Raw genomic sequence first — 26,523 nt, 5'->3', positions numbered from 1 at the left:
CAAGAAACCTCAAGAAAAAGCTAAGTTTAACTTAGATAACACTGAATGAGACCATATCCCACGTTTCCCACGTAAGTAGTGGGTGTCTGCATGGCCCATTTAAACCCACTTTTTCATGCATCTTCCAGTGTAGCCATTCAGAACGACTATAAACACATCTGAATTCTAACATGGTCAGACAGCATGTCTTGAGTACTTATTACTAAGCCATTCCCTCTTATTACGTCATAAACAAAATGTTATAGTAAGGTCACAGGTGGCACATAAGTGGTTTTCCAAATTTTCACCTACTAATGATATCACGTACTACCTACTAATGAAAATAAGAAGTGTCTGATTGATTCAGATCATGATTACTCAGTTGAAAGCTAACTAAAATAGATGAAAGAGGCTGTGTAATGGCCTAGTCTTCCAGTTGGTCGGGGATTACCAAAATGGTTATAATTCATACTACAAAGGAGTAAATGTCTATACCAAAAATTAGGAAATCCATCCAGCATTTGATTTAAAAACATACATGACAAACACCTGACAGTTTGAGAAGAATTAGGATTAAGACTCAAAGGACATTGCATGTGATATTGGAGCCAGTGGGGCTTACAGGATTGAGCAAATTACCAATATTCTAAAAGGAAATTACTGGTGCCGTGGGTTCAATTCCAACATCGGATAAGAGGGAGACGCTGATTTAATGTCATCAAGAGCTGAATGTCATATTGATCTATAAATATCAATACCTTGTTCCAGTAGCCAATACATGAAAACGTTGCATCATTACATACAGCATCACATCATGTAACCAAAGAGCATGACCTTTGATTTCTAAAGCTCAGATCAATGTTACAAATAAATACGTAGCAACAAAGGGCATGTTGATCACAGAGCCCAGGGCTGTATGCTGTTATTGAACTGATCCCTGTGATTTGCAGAGAGCTGTGTCCCATTACATGCCTCATACCAATAGTAAACATCGTGTTAGTTACCATATTATTCACAGAGTACGTTCATACATGTGTCTGTGCCTGTATGTTCATAGTAGGTAATGCAGTATTAAGTGCAAGCCATCAAGAAATGGCAAAACTGAAATGTGCAGAAAGAAATTTGCACTTATTCCAAATGGAAGAAAATTATAATGCATATGCATGTCTCACAATCAGATGCATCCCTGTAAGGCATTTTAATTATAATCCATTGCTTTATAAGTGGGAATCCATCAAACATCTGGTGTTTGAGTGTGTGTACAGGCTCCAGCACGTCAGTGGCCCATTTGTAAGGGTTTTATTGACTTAGTGCTTCTGCCCCAGGTCATTTTCAGTCAGGTGGAGTGCTGTTATCTTCTCATTGAAAGACAGTCACATTGAGATTCTGTTTGCTGTTTTACACGTCAATGGAAGCCTTTTCAAAGCTTCTCACTGCTTTTAGTCTGTGTGTCAAACTCTGCACTCTCCTGAGAAGAGTCTGATCGCTGCTCCTACCCCCGCTCTGCCTTCACCGCCTTCACCATTTGTACCTCACAAGTTAGCTGTCAAAAAGGGACCTAAATTTAAAATAAAAAGGATCTTTAATACTAATGGAGCTTTAAAAAAATTGCATGGGAATTGCATCAGGCTGGCATCCTTGTCTTCTCTCTGGGGTATGATAATTGCAGAGGGTTGGATAGAACAGTTGGAGGTCCCAGCCATCTGCTTCTTCACTGCAGCCTAAAGAAGAGTGGTGATCAATAGTGGTCAAGTAGCAGATGACACTTCCAATCGAACAAAGGGCATATTTTACATAACAGTACTGTTGTCCCACTAAGGAAAACAGGAAAACAAACAAAACTGTTTCTGATGTAACATTTTTTTAAAGTTACTCTTTCAGTTTACACTAAATCTGGAACCATGTGGCATTACAGTGATCATGGACTGTTTGGCCTTGATTAGATAGCACACCAAAGGCTTATCTTTCAGTCTTAAATGCTAAAATGGACCGAAGGACTCAGTGTCACCAAAACGATGTTAACTGGGAGATTGGTTTTCTGGTTTCATAGAAACATTGTATAAACAAGCCTTAGTGGAAGAATTTCCACTTTACAACTGAGTTTTTAGTTTTTAATGTTATTATATGATTGGTCATGTGTCATTTCAGTCATTTTGTCATTTGGTTTTGTGCTATAAGAATAACCTACTGAAAGATGCTGCCTATTTTCACTATTTTAAGTCTCACACATGCTCACTGGTCATACAATAATGACTGTATGTTTGTATTTATGTTTGTGTCTCATCCTGGATGAATGGACCAATCTCGTTGAAACTTTCTATAGTGAGCATCAACATCTATATGGCGTATACAGATATTTTATAAAAAATACTACAGTCCCATGTATTTGTAAATTTGACAGTTCAATTGAGCATTTGTATTTAGTAATTTAGTGCCGTTTGTTTAGTTTGTGCACATTCTTAGTTTGATACGATATGTATTTTAACGGTCAGCGAAAATTTTCAAGCATCATCAAAGTAGGCCACTATAAAACCGTAAAGTCTAGAAAAAAGTGCTGCAGAGCAAACAACAACAATGTAGAGATAAGAAAAGGAAGTCTGAATGATCATCATCATGTCAAGAGACAGTTTATGAAGCAACACATTGGATATTAGTTGATCTTTAATAAAATACTATATATTGATATGATATTAATATTTATATTGTTCAATATATGACATTTAAGAAAATTGCTATATTATTACAGTCAGGATTGTTCTGGTAAATTTACCAGTATATATATCTGAGCTAACACCAAAGCCCCGCATGTAGCGCTGGGTGTTAGCTAGCATCACTGAATGATTTTTACATTTTCAAGAAAATGCATTTTACCTAATCTTAAAATTTAACTTCCAGTCTACCAGAAAAGACCTATGATATGACTAGGGATGGGTATCGTTTAGGTTTTATCCGATACCAGTACCAAACCGGTACTTTTGAAACGGTGCTGGTGCTTAAATGGTGCTCAAACCGGTGCTCGAACCGGTGCTTAAAGAATGGAGAACACACACTTTGTCCAAAAACCTCTCATGTTTAGCTGTTTTTTTGTAAAAAAGGTAACAATGTTAGCCTTTTCTGCAGCTATAGGGGATTTATGGCATCACTCTTGGCTGGAAGCAGTGCTTAAACAATGGAAAAAACTCAAACTTTGTCCAAAAACCTCTCATGTTTAACTGTTTTCCACTTTTTCTTGGGTCATTTTAGCCTTTTTGGCCAGGATGAAGGGAGTATCTGCCATCAAACAAGAAGACAGCCGCATGTAACTACGACGGCGTTTGCTAGTTCACCTTACGTGCATTAATGTAATAACGTGGTTAGCCTACTCAACGTAAATTACACACGAACAACATGAAGCTACTCATGCAGAGAAGAACGGCTGCTGCTGCCATCATCATCATCCGTCATCATTTCTGCTACACTGGCAGGGCTAGGGACCAGGACTCTCCTTTTCGGATTTTTGGGGGATGTTGCTAATTCCACGTCCGATAACAGGCACCACACCCACAGTAGATGTGTGAGGTCTCGCAGCAAGCTATCAAATACGGCGCATTTCTCGGCTTTTAACAAAATGCTATACGTCACCAGGTGTTTCATCAGATTCGAGGTGTTACCTCTTTTGGACAGTATCACCTTAAAGCACTTGTTGCAGGCTGCTGAGTTTGCATCTTTTGCTGTGAAGTACAGCCAGACTTTTGACCACTTCGCCTTGGGCATTTTTAATCTGTAGCTCTGCTCTAAAAGAACGTAAGTACCTGGGCCCGCCTACTACGCTTGCAAAGGTAAAATGATTGGCTAGAATCCAAAGTGTATGACATCTCAGGGAAAAAATCACCGAAATAAAGCACCGAAATGTGTGCTGCTTTTCAGTCTGGTTACTACCGTTTGTGTCAGAACCGGTGCCATTATGGCTAAATAATGGTTATTATGAATTTCATATAGCTGAAATCTTCTTATTTCAGCTGGTCCCTTTAGCTAAGGACACAGCAGATTTTATCCCTAGCATCCTCCTATGTTACACTAAACCTCTATATTGCTTCCTTCACTGCATCTATAAACCTTCTCTGAAATCTTCCTCTTTCCTTCCTGCCTGGCAACTCCATCTTCAACATCTTTTGTCCAACATATCCACTATCCCTCCTCTGCACATGCCCAAACCATCTCAGTTTTGCCCCTTTAGGCTTTTTCCAAACTGCTTAGCCTGAGCTATCCCTATATCCTATGATTTCTAATTCAATTCCAATAAAAGTCTTAGCATCTTCACCTCCAGCTCTCCAGACCATACATCATAGAAGACCTCAATACCATCTTGTAAACCTTACCCTTCACCCTTCTTGCTATCCTTTTGTCACAAATCACCCTTGACAAAAACAAAAAAACAAATATATGCTTAAACTGCAGTCAATATCACATTCAGTAATCATCAGCAGTGGAGAGCAATTTGACCTTCAGGTTCATTTAAGAATGTATCTAGAACATTGGATCTTATTGAAATGCTACCAGAATGTCTGTAAAAGGAAAGCTACAAGAAGCTTAAAGAGATCAAGATGAAAATGTGATCTAAAGAGACCACACAGATCCTCCATCTGCCTCCTCTAAAGCTCTCTTTGAGGGCTTCTAAAGGAAAATAGATGCCTTTGAAGAAACAGGCCTCAAGCCTCAATGGGTTGTAAAAATATTTCCACTGTTGGGATTCTTGCCAGCAAGTGAAGCTGAGACAGGAGCGTGCCTGTGCAGAAGTGGTTCTTGTGCAGGCTGAAAGTAGGAGGGCTTATCAAAGTTTTCATACTGGTCTCTGGTCGCTTCCTGTCTCCGAAAGTGCTCATTGTCTCAAAGGGCAAGATTGAAATATACATTATGAACAACACATTATGATATTTCTTCAAATGCTTGGTTCTGTTCACAATAACCAGCAAAAATGGGCTTCAGTTAGATTGGGATTCATTTTACCTCCTTATCAGGTTCATGAGCTAAACTTCCTCAGACTGCACTCCTGCTCTCATATCTGTAGATGGAGGCATCTATTTTTGGGCTCCATCAATCAATTGCATATGTTATCACAAAAGACTGTATTGTGTATCATGTCATATGTTGTTAACAGCCCTGTTAACAGTGACTAAAACCAAAACATGTAATCTAGAAAACAAGCAAACAAAATAGAAAAAGAAAACTCATTTTTGTTTAGTGATATTAAGCCTTTGATTGTTGGGTCAGATTTTGGCAATCTTGGTCTACTTTTGTATTTTTTTGTCCTTTTTAAAGAGTCTAATACTGTGCTGACTCACTTGAAATAACACTTTGTGAGCCAGGTCCTTCTGACCTTTTCATGTCAGTCTGCAAAGTGTACGCACAGAAAAGTAGCTCCCATTCACTTTGAGATGGCTTTTAATTTCCCACTTGCTTACATGTATTGCTAAAAGGTCATTTTTGTCTGTAGGCCATATTGATGTCAGTACTCACCTATGTTTATGTGATAATACACATTTATATCTTATGGAATCAGCTGATTACATTTAATATTATTAAGGGGTGAGGATTTATATATTGTGTGTGTTTTTTTAATCCCACGTTCAGTGTGTGTATGATTTTGGCACTGTATGTGGCCTGTTTTCACATAGATAAAATACTGTCTGTCAGGAAGAGAAGGGGGGATCACTGGGCTTCCTGTCAACAAGAGGAAGCAGCCTGCACGTTTGGCTGTTAATGTCAGATGTTGGGGAACTTCATATCTGAATGCGCACGGAGAGAGAATTTACATCATGCATTGTAGTTAATTATGGAGAAGTCACAAACACGGAGTATTTGAGAAAAGCTTCATTTCATTAAACCAAAAACAACCTCACAGACTGTTTGAAGGGCTCTGTAGAGTGAGAATGAAAAGCAGGGGGAGGACAGATCAGAGCCAGAAATATTACACATGAAGCAAGTCTGGTTTTGTTCTGGAAAAAATGCTTCTTTCAAGTTTTATGGGGAGGTTTGAAGCTCTTTATAATAAAAAGACTATAGAGCAGATGAAAAAAAATTATATACTGTATTTTCACCATATTTTCATCAATTTGAATTTATGTCCCTCAGGCTGATAAAATAGCTATTTGCTTCATTCTCATCTTCTGAAGTTAGACTGTACACAACAGCTTAATTTGTACCACATACAACAATAGACACACAGCAGTAAACCTAAGAGCACACTTATAGCCAGTATTGAATCCTTAATAAAGTGGTTTTTGAGGTTCGACAACCTGATACTCAACTACAAGTCTCAACTGAATATGTGCAGCTGTGATAAACCACCAAGCAACACTTGGGAGGAATTTGTCATTTGCACTATTCTCAACATAACAGGAGGGCTGTCAGACAGTAATTCTAAACTCTAACCTCAAGACGACCTTTCCCAGCTTTTATAGTATATACACTATCCACTATAAGTGCATGCAGTTTAATTATAACCACTTCAGAAGTGCAGCTAAAAGTCTCTTAACAGTGTCCCCAGTCTGGCAGTTCAGTTTAAGACAAAAACAATTACTTTCTGATCCACATTTCGTTTGGTTCCCCAGAAAGAACTGTTTTGTGGGGGCATTTTTGTTTTTATTGCGGAAGTTCCATGACAGAAAGATACTGCATTTGTGCTTGTGGGAAACCGTTTGTAATTGTTTCCAGCGGCCTGTTAGTTTCCAGCATTCTCGTTTATTTTTTCACTCCTGTTGTACTGTGAATAGTTGACGTCACCATGGTAGCTGATTGGCTTTTAGTTCCCCCCCAGAGTTGGGTGACAGACTTGCGAGAGAGGAAAGGAGGAGTGGGAATGAAAATAGACTGCATGCCTGCTTTGCATTGTGTATAAAGAGCAACTGCACACAAAAGCATAGGTACACTGAAAACACACGATCTACTTTACAGTCCAACAGTGATGTTGCATGTGCAAGGTCATAAAAGAATCCTCTTTTTTTAGATGTGTTCAGGTTCTAGTTCTTGTTCTTTCCGTGGATAGTTTAGGATTGTACTAACAATTGATGCTAGTCACACGTTAACATAAGCTGACATGTCCACCCTTATGATGCACATCTTGCAAACGAAATGCAAGAAAGCATTTTAACTGCTCAAATAGAGTAGAAAAGTATTTAACTATTAGTCCATTTACAAAAGTGTGCTTTGTCTGAAAACTGGGACAAAGGACATCGACATCACATCCAGTGAGACTTGGGTAAAAGTATGTCTCGAGTGTGTCTCCATAGCCTCAAACCTCATAAGTGGTGGGAGTTGTAAGGGCTAGTCAAAAAGTTCCCCTTGGCTGCTGAAGCAGAGATAATTGGACCCAGGTTCAGCCAGAGTTTTGGTATTCTCAGCTCGAGCCAACTTTTGATCTTCACAACTTCTCCTAGCAGACAGCGTCTGTATGTGAGCAGAGTCGACTGACTACGTGACATGTTTAGACTTAATTTCTGCACGTGAGGATTTCTGATCCATTTCCACCAAGTGATGTTTTTTTTCCCTTAGATCTTGCATATGTGGATTATCATGTTTAGGGTACGCATATAGCGCCAAGTGATGAACAATAGGTCCAGTGGCAAATGCATTGTTTATGCTTACAAGGGTTTAATTAATCTGTCTCAATGTGCAAAGTCAAAGATTAATCCTATTGACCTTATAAATAACTTAATTTACAATCTGATCCCATGAGAAAGCGAGGGGTTTGAAGGCAGTGCCTTTTGTTTTTGGCCTCTGTTGTATTGTAGGCTGTAAAATTAAAATCAGATCAATCATTTCACTTTGGCCACTGCTCAATATAATGATATAATACCAGCAAAACTATTAAAATTCCAATTTGTTTTAGTTTATTGTCTTAAGTGCCAATTAACTCAACCTTAATGTGGCCATTTAAGGACATTTGGAAAGGTTGCCGATCAAATTGTGCAAATATACCTTGAATATCCTTAAGGTACGGTCGTTACAGCGGAAATAAGAAGAGTTCAAACAATGGATGTCTTTATACTTAGACTCAAAAACTTCAGGAAATTGAGAAAGAAAATAGTCCCTCAGATTTAAAATGTCAACAAAGTGAAGTACAATCTGGCAGTCTGTGGAGAAATTCCCATGTTGTTTCTCTTGCAACACATTTATATTCACACAGATTTTTTAGATTTATTTTTTTACTTTTATAAAGATGCAAACACACAACATCACATGGATGAATGTAGATTCTACTGGTGCAGATCATAAACTGTGAAGTTTCAAAGATGTAACTTGAGAAAAGTGCCCTTCATCGTATATGAGGAAGAAGCTTCTTGACCTTAGTGTGGCCGGTTCTAGAGTGCTGATTGTTCTCAGCTGCTCTACCAATGAAAAATGCAGTCTCTCTGTCTTTGAGCATGCGGGACTCTTGTTATGGACTTAACCATTTTCTGCACATCCCTCACAGCAAGCAGTACTTTGTCTGTCATCTTTGTCCGTGTGAGTGTTGCTGTATGTAATATGTCTATCATCAGGTTGCAGGAAAGAAATTCAGCCTGTGGGATGACTTCCTCGTTGAGGGCAGAAGAAGTGGTCAGCAGGAAATGACCTTGGAGGATCTGTTCCAGTGTATCAGGGTATGGCCTTCTTATTTCTTTCAGCAAGGAAACACACTTTCTTCACAGCGGGTGCTGCTGAGTACACGCATGATTTTTTTTTATTAACCTTTCCACCCCTCTACACAACATCCATTATATATCCAGTATAACCTGACTTGCTATTTTACACTTACCCTCTCAGAGAAATTAAAATTACAGTGAATAAGCATTAGAGAATAAAAATCTTCTTACTGTTGAAATTTGTAGTGGGTTAAAGACTGGCTTTGATAAGTAAACAGGTAATTGCTCCTTTTATTACTAAAACAATACTTTTGAAAATAAGATCTACAAATTCATGCAGTGAACAGTTTAACTGAAAAGCTTGTCATAACTGTTTCCTGTTTCTGCACTGTTTTTGTCACAGTTTTTGTACCTTTTAAGTCCTCTCAGCAGTTCAGATTAGAGCTGTGCTTTGGTTGAAGGCAACTTTGACACTGTTGTACTTTAACCACGGTCTGGGTTGTCCATCTTATCACCAGTGACAAAAGACAAGAGCAGCACATGATACTGAATTCAGTCCTCTACTGTGAGGAATGGCAAGCCGTTTAATTTCAGGATGTCACTTCCATCCCAGATAGAGTGGTACAGCTGACTGTTGACCTGAATGTCGTATCCTAGAATGCAGTGATGGAAAACCCATCCTTAACATCCCATTGTAACTCTTCCTGTTTTTAGTGCGATCTTTATTACTTTTCTACACTGTACATTTGATCTCTGAGTCACTGTCTTCATCATACGTATGAGATATGTTTGTTTCAACCAGAACATCTGAGCACAGCACACCCAGCCTATTTGTTAGGTGCTTGCAATCTTGCTCTGAACAGACATTTGGTTTATTGATGGTGTTGAATTTATTTTTTCTGAGGAAGCAAAGGGAAAATAAATTGGCACGTCTTCTCAGTGCTCCAGTTGTTTCTTTTAACCTTTTAACCACTGGGTTTCCTTAGTTTGCTTGTGGAGTTTTCTGAACTGCTGCAGACTTACAGCTCTGCAGACTGGTGTCCTTGCAGAAGGACATCAGTCTTTGTTACTGCGTGCACTCTATCTGTGTTTACTGTCATGGCTTATTGTGCTTATTATACTGTACTACAGATTTAATCTTGACTATTTGTCTTTGTGCAGGAAAAGTGCAACTTGAATGTCTGCAGTCTTTTCTATGGGAATTCTGTCTTATTCAATGGACACAAAGAGAGGCTGAAGAAGAGGTATGTCTTAAAACACAGATACAGTACAAACTGCCCATCACTACCTTTACGTGACCTTTGCTGCACATATAAACAGTCACAATAAGCAACAGTCTCCTGTTTGTTTAGAGGCTAATGAGGTGTTTCCTCCTAGCCGGTGAGGAGAGAGCATGTTGACACACTAACACGCATCACTAAACACAGATGACTGAAACTCCTCCTCGGGTTTCCTTCTGTTTGTTGAGGAAAGACGTTAAAGAATAAAATGAGCGTGACATTCTTTTTCTGCGTTTTAGAAGAAGCTATGGTATTTGACCCATTCAATGCTGCAGCAAATTAAAGGCATGTTTCATTAGCTCCAGGGTGTTTGAAATAAATCAGATGACTCGTGCTGCAAACTCTCCTTATCAGTTAAATAAAGACCCTGCAGGATTTTTCGATTCCTTGAAGAGAGTAGGAGGGAAATGTAATAAATCACTTTTCACCTCCAAACTTTATAGGCAATGGCTCACTGGGTAAACTGAAACATTCGATTATTAGTCCCGTCTGCCAAAATAATATTGTGAGTACTGGAAGCTCAAGTCTCTGGGGAGCTGGTGTTGTTGTTATGATTAGGTTAACCCACAGGGAGAGAGAGGTGCAGACTGCGGGCCATGTGGACAGCAGACCATACAAGATAAATGTCCTCTGGAGTATTCACTTCCTGTGCAGTCACCCTGTCCAGAGCTTGGACCAGTGAAAAGGGAACATAAAAACTTGGACAATGCATTTGTTATTGGGGTTAATTTTCTTCTATCTGCTAGTTATTAGTTATGTTTAAGATTTTTCATGCAATGTAAAGCCATGTGGAGATATATACTACAAAAGAGGTATTAGTAGGAGCACCTGATTAATAGTGAGAATATGTAGTTGTTCAACACAAACTTTGATTTCCACATTATTATTTAGAATAGCTTATGATTTATTTATTTTTTTTTGCAGGGTGTCTGATGTAGTGAAGGAGGTAACAAAGGAAGACATCCCTCCACATAAGAAGATGCTGGAATTAATCCCGTCATTTTCTGAAGACGAGGACTGCGAGTCAGTCCCAACGATCAGATACCTTTACTTGTGATACCATCGGCACAGTTTCAGTAAATATGAGTTTCATGGATCTGCTGCTGTGTAACAAGGGGACTTCTCAGGATCTAACATTTAAAAATGAACAGATTTTATTACCCGAGCTTGATATTTGAATGATTTTCTTCTACGTTTTTATTCCTCGTGTTTTTAAATTATTGAAATGGCATGATTTTTGTTAGACTGCATTCTTTGTTGTGTTAATGATCTATGTTTAAAAAACACTGATATATCGATTTATAAATCATTTTACGGAAAATGAGGAATCTTGGCAAACTGCACTCTTTTACCTAAAGTTTTGAGAAGTTGTGAAGTTGCAAAGACATACATGATAGATCTCGCACTACTGGGCCAGTGTTGGTAATTTGGCTTAAGTTAAGGTCATGCTGTGCACAGTGTTTATGGATACGGAAGATATACTGCCATATGTTCAGAGTGGAGAAGCCAAAGTCATTTAGCAGGATTTCATCTGTCCTCAGCATGCTTCTGTACATTCCCCGCCCCTTTCTGCAGCCTCAATGTTTCACTCCACACCCTCGCATTAACAGGCTGACATTATTAGCACGCTCTTGATGCTCTTGTCTGAATTTGATTTATATAAAGTGAATCAGCTCTGTAATTTTCTCTGCAACTACTTAATATATGTCTTCAACTTTACCTTGTAATTTGCATGATGATGCAATTTGCGATTACATTCAGTTGGAACAATAAAATGCCTCTTTGAGGAACAAGTTATTTCTGTGTATTTCATGAACAGACTTCAGTTCCCCATCATTTAAAATGTTCTTTCTCTGCTGGTATTGTGCATGCAGTACTGTGCAAGTCTCTTGAGCCACCTCGCATTTCTTTATATATATTGTTTCCGAGGAGCCAGATGTTCTCCAAATTTTCAAAGTTGCCTTGAGTAATAGTTCTTCAGGCTTTCTGAAGAGTTTTTAATTGGACATTGGATGCCTTTAACTCATTTTTAATTTTGTCCTTGACTGTTTTAATCCACATTACACTAATATATGACCTATTTCAGCGTAAAAAGGCACCTAACTCAATGGATAAACTAGTGTAGTGCCTACATATAACTGACAACTTAGCAAAGAAACAATTTCAATTGTATCTTTAGGCACTTTAGATACTAGCAGATTGTTGCAAACACAAAAAACATTTTGGTGTTTTTTGAATCTATGAAACAATGCCAACAATCATTCATTTGACATTAATGAAATTTTGCCCCAGCAAGCAGATTCCTGAAGAGCGTCTTGATGCATTCTCAGTCATCCAGGTAAGTAACTCAAAAGTTGATTCTGTTCATCTGGACGTAGCGATTTCAGTGGGAGAAACATTTCGTCACTCATCTAAGTCACTTGGATGAGTGACGAAATGTTTCTCCCACTGAAAACGCTACGTCCAGATGAACAGAATCACCTTTTGGAGATTCCTGAAGAGAAATTAGCTGAAATGTGGCATATCTCTGCAAGATGTGCAGTGTGGGCTTCAAAGGAAATTGGACAAGTGGAGGACAAAAGAAAAAGTGACAGACGTACAAAAACTATCTACAGCAGATGAACAACATCTGAAAGTCCAGCAATAACTTGACACAATACCTGAGACATGTCTGGCTCTTCAGTTGATCTACCTTCTGTTTGCTGTGAAGAAGCCTTCTTAAGAAAGGGAAACAGGCAGAAAATGCTAAGGTATGCTAAATTACACAAGAACTGGACTTATAGTTATTGGAAACAGGTTTAATGAACTGTCATGGTTTGGGACTGGATTTCAGAGAGTGGTCAAAAGTGATGGAATTATGAACCCAGAAATGTATCGTCAGAAGTTGATCCACCATGCAATACCATCTGAAAAGCATCCGATTAGCTATAGATTCTTTTTATTTATTTTTTACCATGAGAGTGATGCCAAACACACTGCCAGTGTTGTAAAAGCATACCTGGATAGAAACACACATAATCCAGCAGTCACGAACCTGCCTCTCCACAGTTGCCTTATATAATGTATTTCCATATGCACGTGTTTCAATAAACTGGATCTAGTTTAGGCTTTCCTAGGAAAACATAAAGAAATGAGAAGAGGATCAAGACTTTTGAACTACACTGTGCAAGTTTTGATGCACACCACTCCCTTTTCTTAATCTGGTACAAACTCTGTGCCCTTTACACAGCTCCTAAACCTTGTTTTGTATTTGTTTTCTGTTTGTTTTTAACTAATTGATGTGATACAATAATTATATCAACGCATTTCAGTCGTTTTATGTCTGCTAAAAGTTGACACAAAATACTGCTGTGATGATGAAGCTTTAGGATGATTAAAATTATTTGAATGCAAAACATTGATTGTTTTTTGTACATTTTTAATATTCTTGTAGCATTTAGCACTGCTCAGACAAACAGGGACAGACAAATTTGCATTAAATAATAATACTAATAATAAAAATAATAATAATCAGTTTTTATTCCAAAAATATAAACACTGAAAAAACAATAGTTCTTTTGAAACGGGTGTCTGTAGGTACAGTCTTCAGATGTAGCCAATGATGTCATTGCATATGATGGGCTGCCGGCTCCCTGTCTTCATGAGAGCGGTGAACTGGTAAAAATCAGTGTCCAGTGTATGTAGACCTGTGTGGGACTGGTGAAAGAAAGGTTTGAGTCCTTGGAGTCCCACGGGACAGGACATTCGTTTAGAAGCCTCTGCACTCCTGCAGCCCTTGGTGGAGTCTCCTGGTCTCTGCCTCATCTCCACACCTTTGGACACCCCTGCAAGTTTTCGGCGCATGTTAACCAGAATGTCTTTGGCAAGACGTCGGCCTGCATTTGGTTTTTGTTCTGCTGGCTCAGGAAGCTCCGGTAGGTCCATCCAATTCTTTATTAGGTCAGCAAAACTGTTGTCACCCAGAACCAAGGGCTGTCTGTTCCTGCTGCGGCTCAGCAGCATTGTCGTCCAGTCCTGTTGCTCACTGGCCTCGAATGATGTCCAGCGCTCCAGACAGGCGTCTGATGTTGATTTGGGTCGGATACGACCAGAAGGTCCTCTGTTTGTGCGGAGACAGGCAGAAGAAGAAACTCGTATGTTTCTGGTCCTCCTCAGCACCACGCCTTCATCAGGCCAAGAAGCTTCAGAGTAACCTGAGTCAAAGTCCACACTCTTCTCACTGCTGGGAGAGCCCTGTTTCAGCCTTTCATGCTCCTGTTGCTCTTCCTCCTCTTCCAGTGGGCTGGCCAGGCAGCAGGCAGAGTCATAGGTGCTGGCTTCACTGGCATCAGAAGCACGCAGTCGAGTGAGTCGCTCTTGCTGTGCCCTCTGTTTGTATAACCGAGTGACAGCGAAAGACTGAACACATGGTTCGCTAAGTGGCCTCGGCCTGCTTATCTGCTTCAAATCCTGCAGGGATCTCCTCATGTACTGCATGTGGTCCCGGAGGCAGTCAGAAGAATCTCCTAAACACAGCTGCACAACAGGAGAGGCAGACAAACAGTTAGTGGTGCAAGGAGATTTTAAATAAAGTCTATTCAAAATTGACATGTCCACCAAAACTACTTAAGTAAAGACAAGCTATGTTCATTCGTTGCAACAGCCAAGAGAGCTCCTAGGCCGCTTTCCAACATATCCCATCATCCCCTGGCCATTCTAGCTATATCTTGAACAGTTCAGTGTGTTATTTCCAGGACTCGGCCAGTAAGATTTTTACCAGCTGAGATCACTGTGCTCTCTGGCCTTATAAGAACTCAAGCATTCCTGAAAAACCTCAGCTTTATGGAGACCATCCCATGCAATATAAGTCCAGAAAATGAATTAAAAGCACAGGATGCACATTTCATACTGGGGAAAACTCTCCCTGCCTCCTAAATTTAGAGCGGAAGTTGAACAAAGTAGAGCTTAGTCTGGAGTGGAGTGTGAAGGCTCACATATCCTCTCTGGATTCCCCTAGTTCACAGGATGTGGACTGGCATGTATTATAAAACAGGAAGTGACAGCAACATTTTGGAATTGCACAAAGATCATGTGCTCAGTGTTAATTAAACCATCTTCGAGTAGGCAGTATAATTATATTGATGAAAAAATCCTTTAAATTTTAATCTGCACTTTGATCATTACAAAAATGAAGAAAAAACTACAATTTACTAAGAGTTTCTGGGTCAGGGAGTTGCAAAAATGCCTCCAGTCTAATCCGTAATGCTATTGTTTAGTTTTCAGGTTCTTACAATATTTGGCTTGCTGAGCTTCTAACTCCTGTCACTGTTTGTCTTGGAGTACTAAAGGTGCCACAATGCCATGATGTTATCACAGCTGTGGGTGCTGAACCATTTGGCCTCTGGGGGAGACTTCATCTGACATGCAGAGACATCCACTGTGAGATTCTGTGGTCAGTCTGCCACTTTTAAAATGCCCTGTTCTTCTTGGCTGCTTTCACACAATGGGCTAGAAGTGATTCACCCAGCTGTGTGCTTTTGGCAAAGGCAATTCTGGTTTGAATTAACAGTGACTTGGTGGATTAAAGCACTATAAAGAGAAGTTGGTCAAGAAATAAAATAAAAACAAAACAGAAAATAAATGCCAAAAAACTAGGATAAGCCAGTGTCTTAAGAAAGCTTCACATAGTGGGTTTACCAAGGGGTTTGGGGCATTTGTACTCTTAATGAAACTAATGCTGCACCTAAAACACAAGTAAACTAAAGAAAAAATAAACTTACCATTGCTTCTGAGAAAGTGAAGTTCAAAGCCTGTGTTTTTTTTTCTGCAAAAGAAAAGAGAGTAGTGGATTAAGTTTTGAGCGTGTGGCAACTACCACCCTTCCTAAAAACACAGCGGTTTACCAATACTCACCTCTGTATGTGGCTCCAAATGAATCGCAGCACAATCAACAACAACTCCTCAGACGAACAGCTGATCGGAGGTTTGTTCGCTCTTTGTGGGTCCTCTCTCCTCTGAACCAAATGAAGCTCCGTCAGCGGACTTTGTCGATGCTGAGCTTTTTGTCGCAGCGAATCAGCACAGCCCATTAAAAAAACCAGCCAATAGTGAGTCGCCTGAAATAAGATGCCCCCTGGAGTCATTTCAGTAGTTCCCGCTGTGCGTTTCACACCACACTGTTGGGACTCCACATCTGGAGCTCTTTAAATTAGACACCTGAGAATACTCAAGTCGTCCAATTGCTATTTTGAATTTTTTGAGCACTATACATTTCCAGCAGAGTTATTATAGTTTTTATAATCTCATTTTGACTGTTTGTTTTTTTTATCCGTTTAGTTTCCAGAGTAGTGCTGCTCGTTTCGGTTTAGTTGTTAGTGTTTGGAAATGTTTTTGCTATTTTCAGTGTTAATATTAGTCTTTTATTGTATGGAGGAAATATGCCAGAGACAAGATTTAGGAAGATTAGTATTAGCAACAAAAAATAACTCTGAGTTTTCAGACAAGTTAGAATAAACATGAGCGTTAAATACTCATGAGCTAAGTTATGATACAGTTTATTAGATTAACAAATACTAAAACTAAGGACATTACCTCTATATCCCCCCCCAACTTTACAAATAATTTCAGTTAGTTTAAACCTTTACTAAAAGTCTATTTTTTTATTTTAGTTAAATAAAATGTTTTTTCTTCCACGTGCAGTTTTAGTTATTAATTTAGTTATAATATATATAATGAAAAAATAATGAAAAATTGTGATTTCAGTTGATAAACAAGCATTTAAAATACATTTTTTAATTCTCTCCAGAATCGTGCAGGCTACTAAAGGCCTAAAGTCCCAGGTATGTATTGATAGAAATAAATCTACATGTCGCCACCTTGTGGATCTTTTCCACAAAGCTTCTTCAGCAATGCGTATTCACTATTCTATTCTAATGGTCCTTTTGAAACGCAAAATACCTTCTGGCATGACTACCGCGCGTCATTATCTCACCTCTTTATATGCTGACAACACTCTGTATTGTAATTCAGCAAAGTTTAGGTTGCAGTCGCACTCATTTCTTTGCTTTAAGTACCTATTACATGCTCAGTTGCAAGAACTAACGTGTAAAGGATGTATTAAAATAAAAGAAAACAAGTTTGGCTTATAGCTGCAGTTTGTCCGAATGGTATTTATATAGTCTTGTTTTACCAAAATACTTTTTAGTTTAGTTGTATGATTGTCCTTTTCTTCTCAGTTTTTTGTTGATGTCTTTTTAATCAGCAAAGTGCTTATTCTATATTTTAAAGTTGCTCAATTCATTGTCTTTAGTGTCCTTCTGCTAGTGAACTGGTTAAAAAAATGAAGAAACAAAATAAAGTATTCTGAATTTTCCCTTAACACATCACACAGCAGAATCAAAGATCATGTGACCAAACCTTTATTTACGTTTAACAAGTGAATGACTTTTAATGTTAACAAACAACTATCATCCATTTGTCTTGGTATTGTGGTGCATCCTAAATGACAGATTTTGTGAACTGAAGTGGAGTAGAAATAGCCCTAGTTCACACTATGAAGATAGCATGTCTCTAAAGAACAAGTGTAAACAGATATCAAGGCACAAACATATGTAAAAAGACTTGGATTGAAATAAAAAGTACAGAACGATCCATGTTAGGAACAGACATAACCACTTAAAAATTTTGCAGATATCTTAAAAGTGACACATAACCATTTATGTTTTGTTTCTTTTAAGAAGTTACTTAAGGAATGTTAATCAGTTTGTGGGGAATACAAGCTAATCTATGGACAAGTCATGCAGAACAATGCACTATAGTACAAGAGTGAATATTGATTCTGTGTAAACATTGTACAAAAAACATTTTCCCTTCATCCATTTTCATTCTCCATGCTTGTTGGTTTTCTTCTAAAAAATAAGTTCTGTTTACAGTCAAAAGGTTCATAAAATGCCAGTTAACATAAGTTAATAGAATTTTTATAAAAAAAGGTTCATTTGACTTTATCCTTTTATTAAAATGCAAAAGTAAAAGGCAAAGTAAAATGTAAACCTAAAAGGAAAACACAATAAGAGATCCAAATATAAAAGAACGCTCAATAAGTCAAATAAATACCAAGAGGTTCCCCAACTGGTCCACGAAAATGGAAAACATGTTTTTTGTTTGTTTTTTTCCCCCAGTGTTTTGATTTAGTCGTTTGGTATAATGAGATTGCAGGTCTTAAATGTGTCAAACTTTACTCTTACAACAATCATTTATTGAAGGCCAGTTGGCCAACATACAGTTACACAGTTTCCAAATGCAATTAAAAAAGCAGATCTTTTCATGTAAGTGCCTTAATTGTTATTTGATTGCTTTTGTCAAATTAGAAAGTTCTCGGTCATATATGTGTACAAGTAACCCCTGATAAGGAGCAGTAAGCTATACAGTATATAAAAACAATAACAACAGATCAGACAGATAACGTGATGGTTGCAAAACAGTGATTGTTAAAGTTCTTTCAGGTTCCCCCTCTAGGAATCAGTTCTCTTATGGTTTTCATTATGAAAAGCAGTAATCATTCATGGCTATTGCAGTCACTCATGCAGTCTGTGTGCGTCGGGTTTTGTCCTGCATGAAAAGACAAACAAGTATACATTCTTTAGACAAGTTAATGTACATAAAATAAAATGAAGAAAAAGAAGCTCCTGTTTCACGTTTGACTTTCTGATTTCTAGTGTTGATTGCAAATTAAATTTTTAGTGAAAAAAATTGCACAGATCTTGAGAAGTTAAAAAAATGCAATGTAAAAAGTAATTTCACTCAATTTAAATCACATTCAAATAAGTCACTATACAAATTCATGCTGAAAAACTCAAAGTTCCCAAGTTCTGTCTTCCCTTTAATTTTCTTTTCAGCAGACATGAACTTAATTTTGTATCACAGCAATGACATTTGTCTTACTCTGGATAATCCACTGTTTACTATTGCCGAACAACAAGGCAACCCACTTGATGCGCTCAAGCTAAATGATTTTTGCCAGCTTTTCTTACACATTACTTAAGCGATGAAGCATTAAATTAAAATGTTGCCAATTTATTTCTTCACAGTGATAAATTATTACAGCTCTAGACTGAATATTAAGTTGTGCCAGTACAGACAATACATAGCTGATGAGATCATTAATAGGCCACCTAAATGACAACCCAAATGAAAATACAATGAATAACAGCCCATTAGACTTTACGGTAACATTTCTACCCACTCTGAAGCATACCTTTAGAAAAGACCACAGTCTTTTAGGTTGTTCTTAATAATAACGTCAGTGACAGCATCGAAGACAAACTGCACGTTCTTGGTGTCAGTGGCACAGGTGAAGTGGGTGTAGATCTCCTTGGTGTCCTTTTTCTTGTTCAGGTCCTCAAACTTGGTCTGGATATAGCTGGCAGCCTCATCAAACTTGTTGGCGCCTGTAAAATATGATTTAAGAGACAAGGAAGCAGTTTATTATCAAGTTGAACTTTCTGCAGAGAATGATCACAGATGCAGTATCATTCCTGATGCTCCGCTGTGTACCTCCGTACTCGGGGAAGCAGATGGTAAGAGGGCTGCGGGTAATCTTCTCCTCAAAAAGATCCTTCTTGTTGAGGAAGAGGATGATGGAGGTTTCGGTGAACCATTTGTTGTTGCAGATGGAGTCAAAAAGCTTCATGCTCTCATGCATTCGGTTCTAAAGAGAATCAAAACTGGTCATGGCTCATGACTTTCACTACAGTGTAACAGTTCATCAGCGCTGCCACCAGGGGACAATGTTCTTCTATATTATAAAAGTGAGGACAAATATTTCAGGTACTTCACAGCATCTCTTGGCCAAATGTCTCCTGAGCACTTTCTTTAAGCAATTCAAGAAATTGGGGTTAAATAGTTCATGTGCTATAACTTGAACAAATAGCTATTACGTCTTTTATTGCATAATTACACTTCACAGTGAAGCTCAATGAGCTAATTTTACAACATGGAGCTGACTATCATTCAGCCATTATAAGGAGGGATGGGAAATGGTACATTCCTTGCAGTGCAATATAATGTAATGTATCACATACTGAAAATGAGCCTGAAAGCAGATTTATGAAGCTAGTAAAGTGATATCATCCATACAGAAAGAGGCTCACATACAAGTACACATACACACAAGCATAAGAGGGTGGACTTTTCCTTACCATCTCCTCGTCCTCTGCCAGCACCAGGTCATAAGCACTCAGTGCAACACAAAAGATAATGGCTGTTACTCCTTCAAAACAATGAATCCACTTCTTTCTCTCTGAGCGCTGGCCTCCCACATCAAACATTCTGCCAGAGAGATCAAACAAAGGAGGTAAATTGTGTGTTTGTGTGTCTATATTTGGGGAAGGAGGTCACAATAAAAAAAAAAGGAGTAATGTGAACCTAACAGGGGAAAAAACTGCTATTTCAGGAAAAGTGCTGTGAATGAAGGAAGGGCAAACTTAGAGTGACATTCAATGCCAGGAAATAAATTGGCTTTCATGTAGTTGTTTGGGGACCAAAAATGGTGAGGAGGTGGAGAGACGTCTGTCACATAATTTATCTGATAAAAGACTGCAGGGTCAGTGCAGGATAGAAGAGGCAGACAGGGTCCATATTCAGAGTAAAGCTTCAGTTAATGGAGATGCTGAGACTTGATTAAAACTCGCAGAAGAGAGGTGTGAGAAAAGCCTACGGAAAGATGAAAACAGTTCACCAGGACAACTACTGTATACATATATAATACTGGAACCCAAAATGAAGTTTCGACCAGACACAACGTGATCTAAAGCCAGCCACTGTCAATGGTGACAGCATCGGCTTCATTAAGGTGAATAGAGCAGAAACAGCACAAACGTGGCTTTTTTTGTATTGATCGCTTTCATGCATTATTTAGCTCAAATACTGAGGCTGTAACACAAAGCAAATATCAGAGATTATCAGGAAGCAGGTCACACCAAAGCCAAGTGGATACAGTTGCCTTTTTATTACCGTACCCATAACCTCTTAATATGTATTAAAAAGTGCATTAAAATGTGTTGAGACCCAAAAAGACAAAGAAATCTGCAAAAAACCCCAAAAATATAGCTCATCTTTTTTATCTACCTGCCACTCTCTTTCTCCATTTATACCCTTTGCACATTTATATAACATACTTTACATATTCACTTTACATATCTATGCATGCATTACTATCCCACACATAAGTGCTTGGGCTGGGTTAGAGCACATTTTATGTAAGACCAACAGTACTAGTTCTGTGCCATGTCAGACAAACATGTTTTATTACTAAATAATGCTCTGGTTTTATTAAGGAGGAGCACTGTGGGAAGGATCTAATTTATTAGTCAGCTCTTAGCGCAATCACAGTAATTAAGCTTTTAATTGCTGGTATAATTTGTCTTCTGATGTTTTAACATATTTCAAGCCAGGAGGGTCACTTGCCTCTTAACGCTATAAAGATTGAGATCAAAATCAAGTGTAGATTTTTTGTGGTAAACTAGAACCACGTTAACCCATGAACTCTGGAAAATGTAGAGAAAATCAGGTCCTCTCTTGCCCTTTTCACAGTCAACATGGTTCATTTCCCTCATAAATCCCCATGAACTGCTGATGAGACACCAAACACGTAAAACAGAGCAAGAAATAGTTTCCTTTAGGCACGTTTTCATGGTTGAAAATAATCCTGTGCAGAAGGCACTAACAGTGAACTCTACAGATTGATACTGCTCTATTCTTAGATGTGCAGATATCAGACATGAACTACTGTGGAGCTGGCAGGTTAAAGACAGTTTTCATGTTTGATCAGACTGAGCAGTACAGTTTCCACAGCTTTGCAAGGTGTGGTCGAGAAAGGTTCAGGGCTGCAGCTCACATCTTTCGCCTGTCTTCACACAAGGAAGGTCATACGACTCTAGAACAGGTATCTTGATATGCCGCTGTCTACACTAATTAAATGACAACATGCCCATATCTAATATTCAAGTGACATTTTTGCCTTACTGCTTTTCCCAAATTATGTTCGGCATCCCACTAAAAGTCAAATATGTGTGTCAGATTGGTGACCTATGACCTATGGTACCCTGCCTCTTGCCTATGGGGAGGGGGCTCAACTTTCAAGTGAGGGTCCCAGAACTCTAACAAAACAATGCAAATGGCTAAAGAAGTTTAAACGTGAAAAAAAAAAACAACCCAATTGTGACAAAGTGAAATTATAATATATTTTTTTCATCTATATATTTATTTTGTTTAAAAAATATGTCACTTTTAATTGACAGGTTATTGATATTGAACCTTACTTGAAGTGGAGTTCCTTGAAAGTGAAGTGAGTCTCAACAATGCCGGTTGTCTTAACCCGAGTTCGTAGCACATCTTGCTGGGTCGGAATGTAATCTGTTTTAGCTATCCTCTCCAGGTCATTCAGGTAACTTAAGACAGAAAGAGAGAGAGCAAGGTTTCAAAATGACTTTACAATCTGCAACAAATGAGAGACAAAAACAACAACAGGAAGGCGTGTGGCTGCTGAGGCACTACCCAAAACTGCAATTTTTGAGTCACTTGAATAGCTTTAAACTTTTGATTTCTGAAGTGCTTTTAAAGGAAGTGTGTAAATCAGGTCCTACAGTAAAGTTATAGTCAAATGCAATGTGCATCTTTCACTCTAGCCAGTTTAGAGTTGCAGAACTACAACAGAAAAATAAAGTTTCATTATTTCTGGCTTTTTTTTATTGCTCAGCTTTGCTATCAGTTTGTTTCACTTGCCACTCAACAAAAACATCTTGTGGCCCATTTCCTCATAAATCACCACTATAAAACTGCTGACCAGCTACAAACAAAATTGATTATTATTCTCTGTAATGCGAGTTATTATATCCACAAACATTTCATATTTGCTATCTTTTCATGTGGCCTAAAAACGGCTTTTCTAGGTGTGTAACATCATGCTGATATTTAATATTCCCTCTCAGTAGATACAATGCTAGAAGTATATCACTGTGTTTCATCAACAGATTAAAACCTGCAGCTACATCTACATATGGGTATTTAATCCAACATACTATGTTCCTGTTTCACTCAGTGCAGAACTCATGGCTGAGTTTGTATATGTGAAATTGGTTTTGCAGCATATTTTCCTCTTGATTGATTCTGTTGTTGTAAGATTTTTGTGCTATAGCGCCTCCGGCCAACGAGTTTCCTGCAGATGGTAACACTGAATATTGGTTGTGACTCTGCCTCGGCCGCACTCATTACTAAAATTGAGCTTGTCAGAGACCAACAGCTACACTGAATACTAGTTATCTGTTGGCTTAATTCTGCCTAAGATCTCTTTAGAAGTTATTTGTCTGCTTGAGAAAACACGTCTGCACATTTACTTTGCTGACCTTAATCATTTATAATTTGCTGCAGTACGCTGCTGCATCTCAGATGTCTTTTTCTCTTTGTCCATTTCAGTTTACCAGCTGTGCATCTCCTGCAATAGAAGTGTGTAATACTGCACAAGCTGTAAGGCTCTGTATTAAATGCATTTTTTTTGGGGGGGGGGGGGGGACGATGACACATTTTTCATCATCACTCCAATTTGCCATGGTACTTGTGGTGTGATGCTTGATTTATATTACACCTGGGGCAGGGATAGCTCAGTAGGTAAAGTGGTCGCCCCATGATCGGAAGGTTGGCGGTTCGAATCCACTTAACGGCTACCCTGAGGTACCCCTGAGCAAGGTACCGTCCCTACACACTGCTCCCCGGGCGCCTGCTTAGTGGGCTGCCCACTGCCTCACTGAGTGAATGGGTCAAATGCAGAGAAAAACAAGTAATTTCCCCATGGGGATCAATAAAGTATCCATTATTATTACCTTTAATTTTTGCTCTTATGTTCCTGGGTGATTTTTCCTTTTCCACATCCCTTCTGTATTTCCTGTCTGTGTCCTCTGCTTGCCTGTGTGAGTCCTTTGTCCTTTTCAACTCCTCATGATGCTTTTGTTGCATTTGTTTCCCTGTTTTGTTCCCTTTGCCTCCCTCATTTTGTTTTTTATCTGTGTCTTATTATCCATCGCTCCTGATGTGGATATAGTCTGCTTGTTTTTCCCCAGTCTTTGTCAGGTCATTACCCTCATCTCTGACTAGTTCCAGTGTTTTCCTCAGTTTCTTGTGCAAGCTCCTCACAGTTGGTTTGCTTGCACTGCTTTATGGATTTTATTGTATTTTTTTTCTCCTGCTACCTCAGTGCCTTGCAAAGTTCATACTAAAGATCTCTTTATTTTACTGCTTGCCTTCAGTCTCCCACGATGCCATCAACTGGGTTAAAAAATAAAATCTGATACCAACGTAACACAATCTCTACAATGTTAAGCTGGTATAGGCCTTTGGAGTAAAATGACATCATAGCATGCAGAACAAACCCCATCTCTATACCCATTATCACATGATAAGAAATACAGTCATACTCTCCATCATATTATTCTGTTTTTTAAAGACATGTTGCCTTTAAGAGCAGTATTCAATATGAAAAGCATGTGGGGGAAAGGAAACATTATAAAGACTATCCAAGAAAGAAGGTAATTTCTTTTGTTTTTGTTTTTTATGTCAAAATTTACAACTCATATTTCTCACTTCCCCTCAGTCCTTTTTGCATTTTCTCTGCTATCTGACAGACTGCTGGTCAGTAGGGGAGTGTGAAAGCACCATGTTTGACACTGCCTGGCTTACACAAGCATTGCATCATCATCCGAGGCCAACTGGGAGCTTTACTTGCCCAGCCAGCCCACACTTCACAGAGAAACTGAGATATATATCCACCATTTCAATCGGGCTGATCAAACCATTCATGCATACTTAAAATGTTACAGAATAATTAATGAGTTAACAAAACCTATAACTATAACAAATGACTACAATTTTTGTTTTGTCTCACAGCACAGCAGCCATTACAATAAATTTTTTAAATGGCATGACAGAGTTGTTGCGGAAATATCACATAAAGCAACATTTCATACTTTTACAAAGCGCTGCCACAAAATTAATCAGCATGTTCCAATAAAAAATGACCACTTGAGGGTGTTATAAGAACTATCAATTCTCAAAGTTTACTTCTAAGCTAATTTTCCTTGAAGTAAACACATTTTTTTTTAAATCTAATTTTTTCACTCCCCCAAGACAAATTATTCGGTGCTCTGCTTATCGGGTTATAGTATTAAAGAATCAAACCCAGAGAGGGAGAAATAATCACTAAATGAAAGTTAGTGAACAATCCTTCCTGTCTCTATGACTCCCAGGAGAAGTCACAAACAGGTTCAAAGCTCCCACATATGACCGAGGCTGAAGGGACTGCACATCCCTTCCAAAAAATAAATTTAAAAAAATCTCAAACTATAACTCTCTCGACCTTTATGCCTTTTGAAATAGCAAATGTAGTGATTTAGTTCTTAAACAAATCTTCATCTGTATATGAAAACAACTGATAAATTTCCCAATTAGTCACATTTCCATTTGTAGAGGATTAATATAGCGTCTGGTGTAAACAGAATGCATACTGACTGACGTACGAGCAGGAGAAGATGCTCATGGTGGAAACCTGAGACTATGCACAGTAAAAATCAGTAAATTTGCATTTAATTAACAGATCACAGCAGAAAAATATCCGCCCACAAATTCACACTCACTATGCCGCCGAGTCGTTCAGCTGGTATTCTCGCGATCTTGCAAAGCAGCTCTGTATGCCGCTGTCACTCCACAGTCGCCTGATCACGTTAGCCAAGTCATCAGGGAGAATGCCCTGTTCCTCAGCAGCTGCAGCCAGGGCAAAGAGCTGCTGGGCATCGTCCTGCAGGGGGCAATAAGGACACAGGAGTGGGTTGTTAAGAACACTGCAACTAAAACCAAGGCGACAGCTGCTATCCTTGACACAATCAAACATGATCAAAGATCCAGTTGGTTCTTAAAGACAAAGAGTTACATGCTCTTATGTACAGGACATTAAAGAGTAACCGCTGTTACTTCCCCTTCTATAATGGCTGGGAGGGAAGTCGTTCCTGAAGCAAATTTCATATAACTGATCAAATGACAAAAACCCTAGTTGTATTTCTCTGGTAACTTTTTTTTTAAAATTTCAGCTAAAGCTAAGGAATAAGGTTAAGAAATATCTAACAATGGCATTTAGAAATAGAAAGGATATTTCTTCTGCCAGTACAATCAAGAGGAAAAATTACAATGGCAATTAGCTGGCAAACATGTTCTGATAGTTCTTGAATTCCTGCAAAATGGCACCACTGGAAACCAAAACATATTCTTCAGCTATGGAAATATTTAGAAACAAGCTAACCTGTGTAACATGTTAGAGAAATTTCAACAGGCAGTTACAATCGGATTTTGATTTAAATACTAGGGGTGCAACGATACACAAAATTCACGGTTCGGTTCGATACTTTGGTGTCACGGTTCGATATTTTTTCGATACAAAAAAAATGTTCATGCCTTTTTAATTTGTCATTTATTAAAATTATAAATATATATTTTAACTCAAAAGTGCAGTTTTTAAATTTAACCCTAACCCTTGTGCGTGTTTTTTATTTTGACAGCGAATGCGCACCTGCGGACCACTTATGTGCAGCCCTGGTTGTTTAGCTCATCATATCGCAGCCACAGAAATTATTTTGTCCATGAAA

General features: G+C 38.5%; 3 protein-coding genes and 1 long non-coding RNA gene across 5 annotated transcripts in view; 1 reads left to right on the top strand and 3 right to left on the bottom strand.

Annotated features, from left to right (window-relative positions):
* The window catches only part of uba7 (ubiquitin-like modifier activating enzyme 7), a 33,288-nt gene extending 21,629 nt beyond the window's left edge, over window positions 1-11,659 (top strand). The window contains exons 22-24 of the mRNA XM_026167508.2: window positions 8,499-8,600; window positions 9,744-9,826; window positions 10,787-11,659. Of these exons, the coding sequence (XP_026023293.2) occupies window positions 8,499-8,600; window positions 9,744-9,826; window positions 10,787-10,919 (318 nt within the window). The 3' untranslated portion in view covers window positions 10,920-11,659. The remainder of the gene's footprint in view (window positions 1-8,498; window positions 8,601-9,743; window positions 9,827-10,786) is intronic.
* Window positions 11,660-13,263: 1,604 nt separating this feature from the next.
* On the bottom strand, window positions 13,264-15,878 carry LOC113021676 (PAK4-inhibitor inka2-like). Its single transcript, XM_080301741.1, has 3 exons — window positions 15,755-15,878; window positions 15,622-15,665; window positions 13,264-14,377 (listed from the first exon to the last, which is right to left on the bottom strand). The coding sequence occupies exons 2-3, from the start codon at window positions 15,622-15,624 to the stop codon at window positions 13,448-13,450; spliced, it is 933 nt and encodes a 310-aa protein (XP_080157867.1). The 5' UTR covers window positions 15,625-15,665; window positions 15,755-15,878; the 3' UTR covers window positions 13,264-13,447.
* Window positions 15,879-17,243: 1,365 nt separating this feature from the next.
* The window catches only part of gnai2b (guanine nucleotide binding protein (G protein), alpha inhibiting activity polypeptide 2b), a 49,724-nt gene continuing 40,444 nt past the window's right edge, over window positions 17,244-26,523 (bottom strand). For both annotated transcript variants that reach the window (XM_080301740.1, XM_026167507.2), the window contains 6 exons: window positions 25,522-25,682; window positions 22,159-22,287; window positions 20,038-20,167; window positions 19,394-19,547; window positions 19,095-19,287; window positions 17,244-18,448 (listed from right to left, as the gene is read on the bottom strand). In XM_080301740.1, the coding sequence (XP_080157866.1) occupies window positions 19,097-19,287; window positions 19,394-19,547; window positions 20,038-20,167; window positions 22,159-22,287; window positions 25,522-25,682 (765 nt within the window). In that variant the 3' untranslated portion in view covers window positions 17,244-18,448; window positions 19,095-19,096. The remainder of the gene's footprint in view (window positions 18,449-19,094; window positions 19,288-19,393; window positions 19,548-20,037; window positions 20,168-22,158; window positions 22,288-25,521; window positions 25,683-26,523) is intronic.
* On the bottom strand, window positions 23,398-23,848 carry LOC145428880 (uncharacterized). The gene is made up of 2 exons (XR_013909212.1): window positions 23,716-23,848; window positions 23,398-23,480 (listed from the first exon to the last, which is right to left on the bottom strand). It is a non-coding gene; the product is annotated as an uncharacterized LOC145428880 (long non-coding RNA).

This window comes from Astatotilapia calliptera, chromosome 5 (assembly GCF_964374335.1).
Source record: "Astatotilapia calliptera chromosome 5, fAstCal68.1, whole genome shotgun sequence".
Taxonomy (NCBI): domain Eukaryota; kingdom Metazoa; phylum Chordata; class Actinopteri; order Cichliformes; family Cichlidae; genus Astatotilapia; species Astatotilapia calliptera.
The sequence above is the reverse complement of the archived record's forward strand: the minus strand, read 5'-3'. Positions and strand labels throughout refer to the sequence as shown.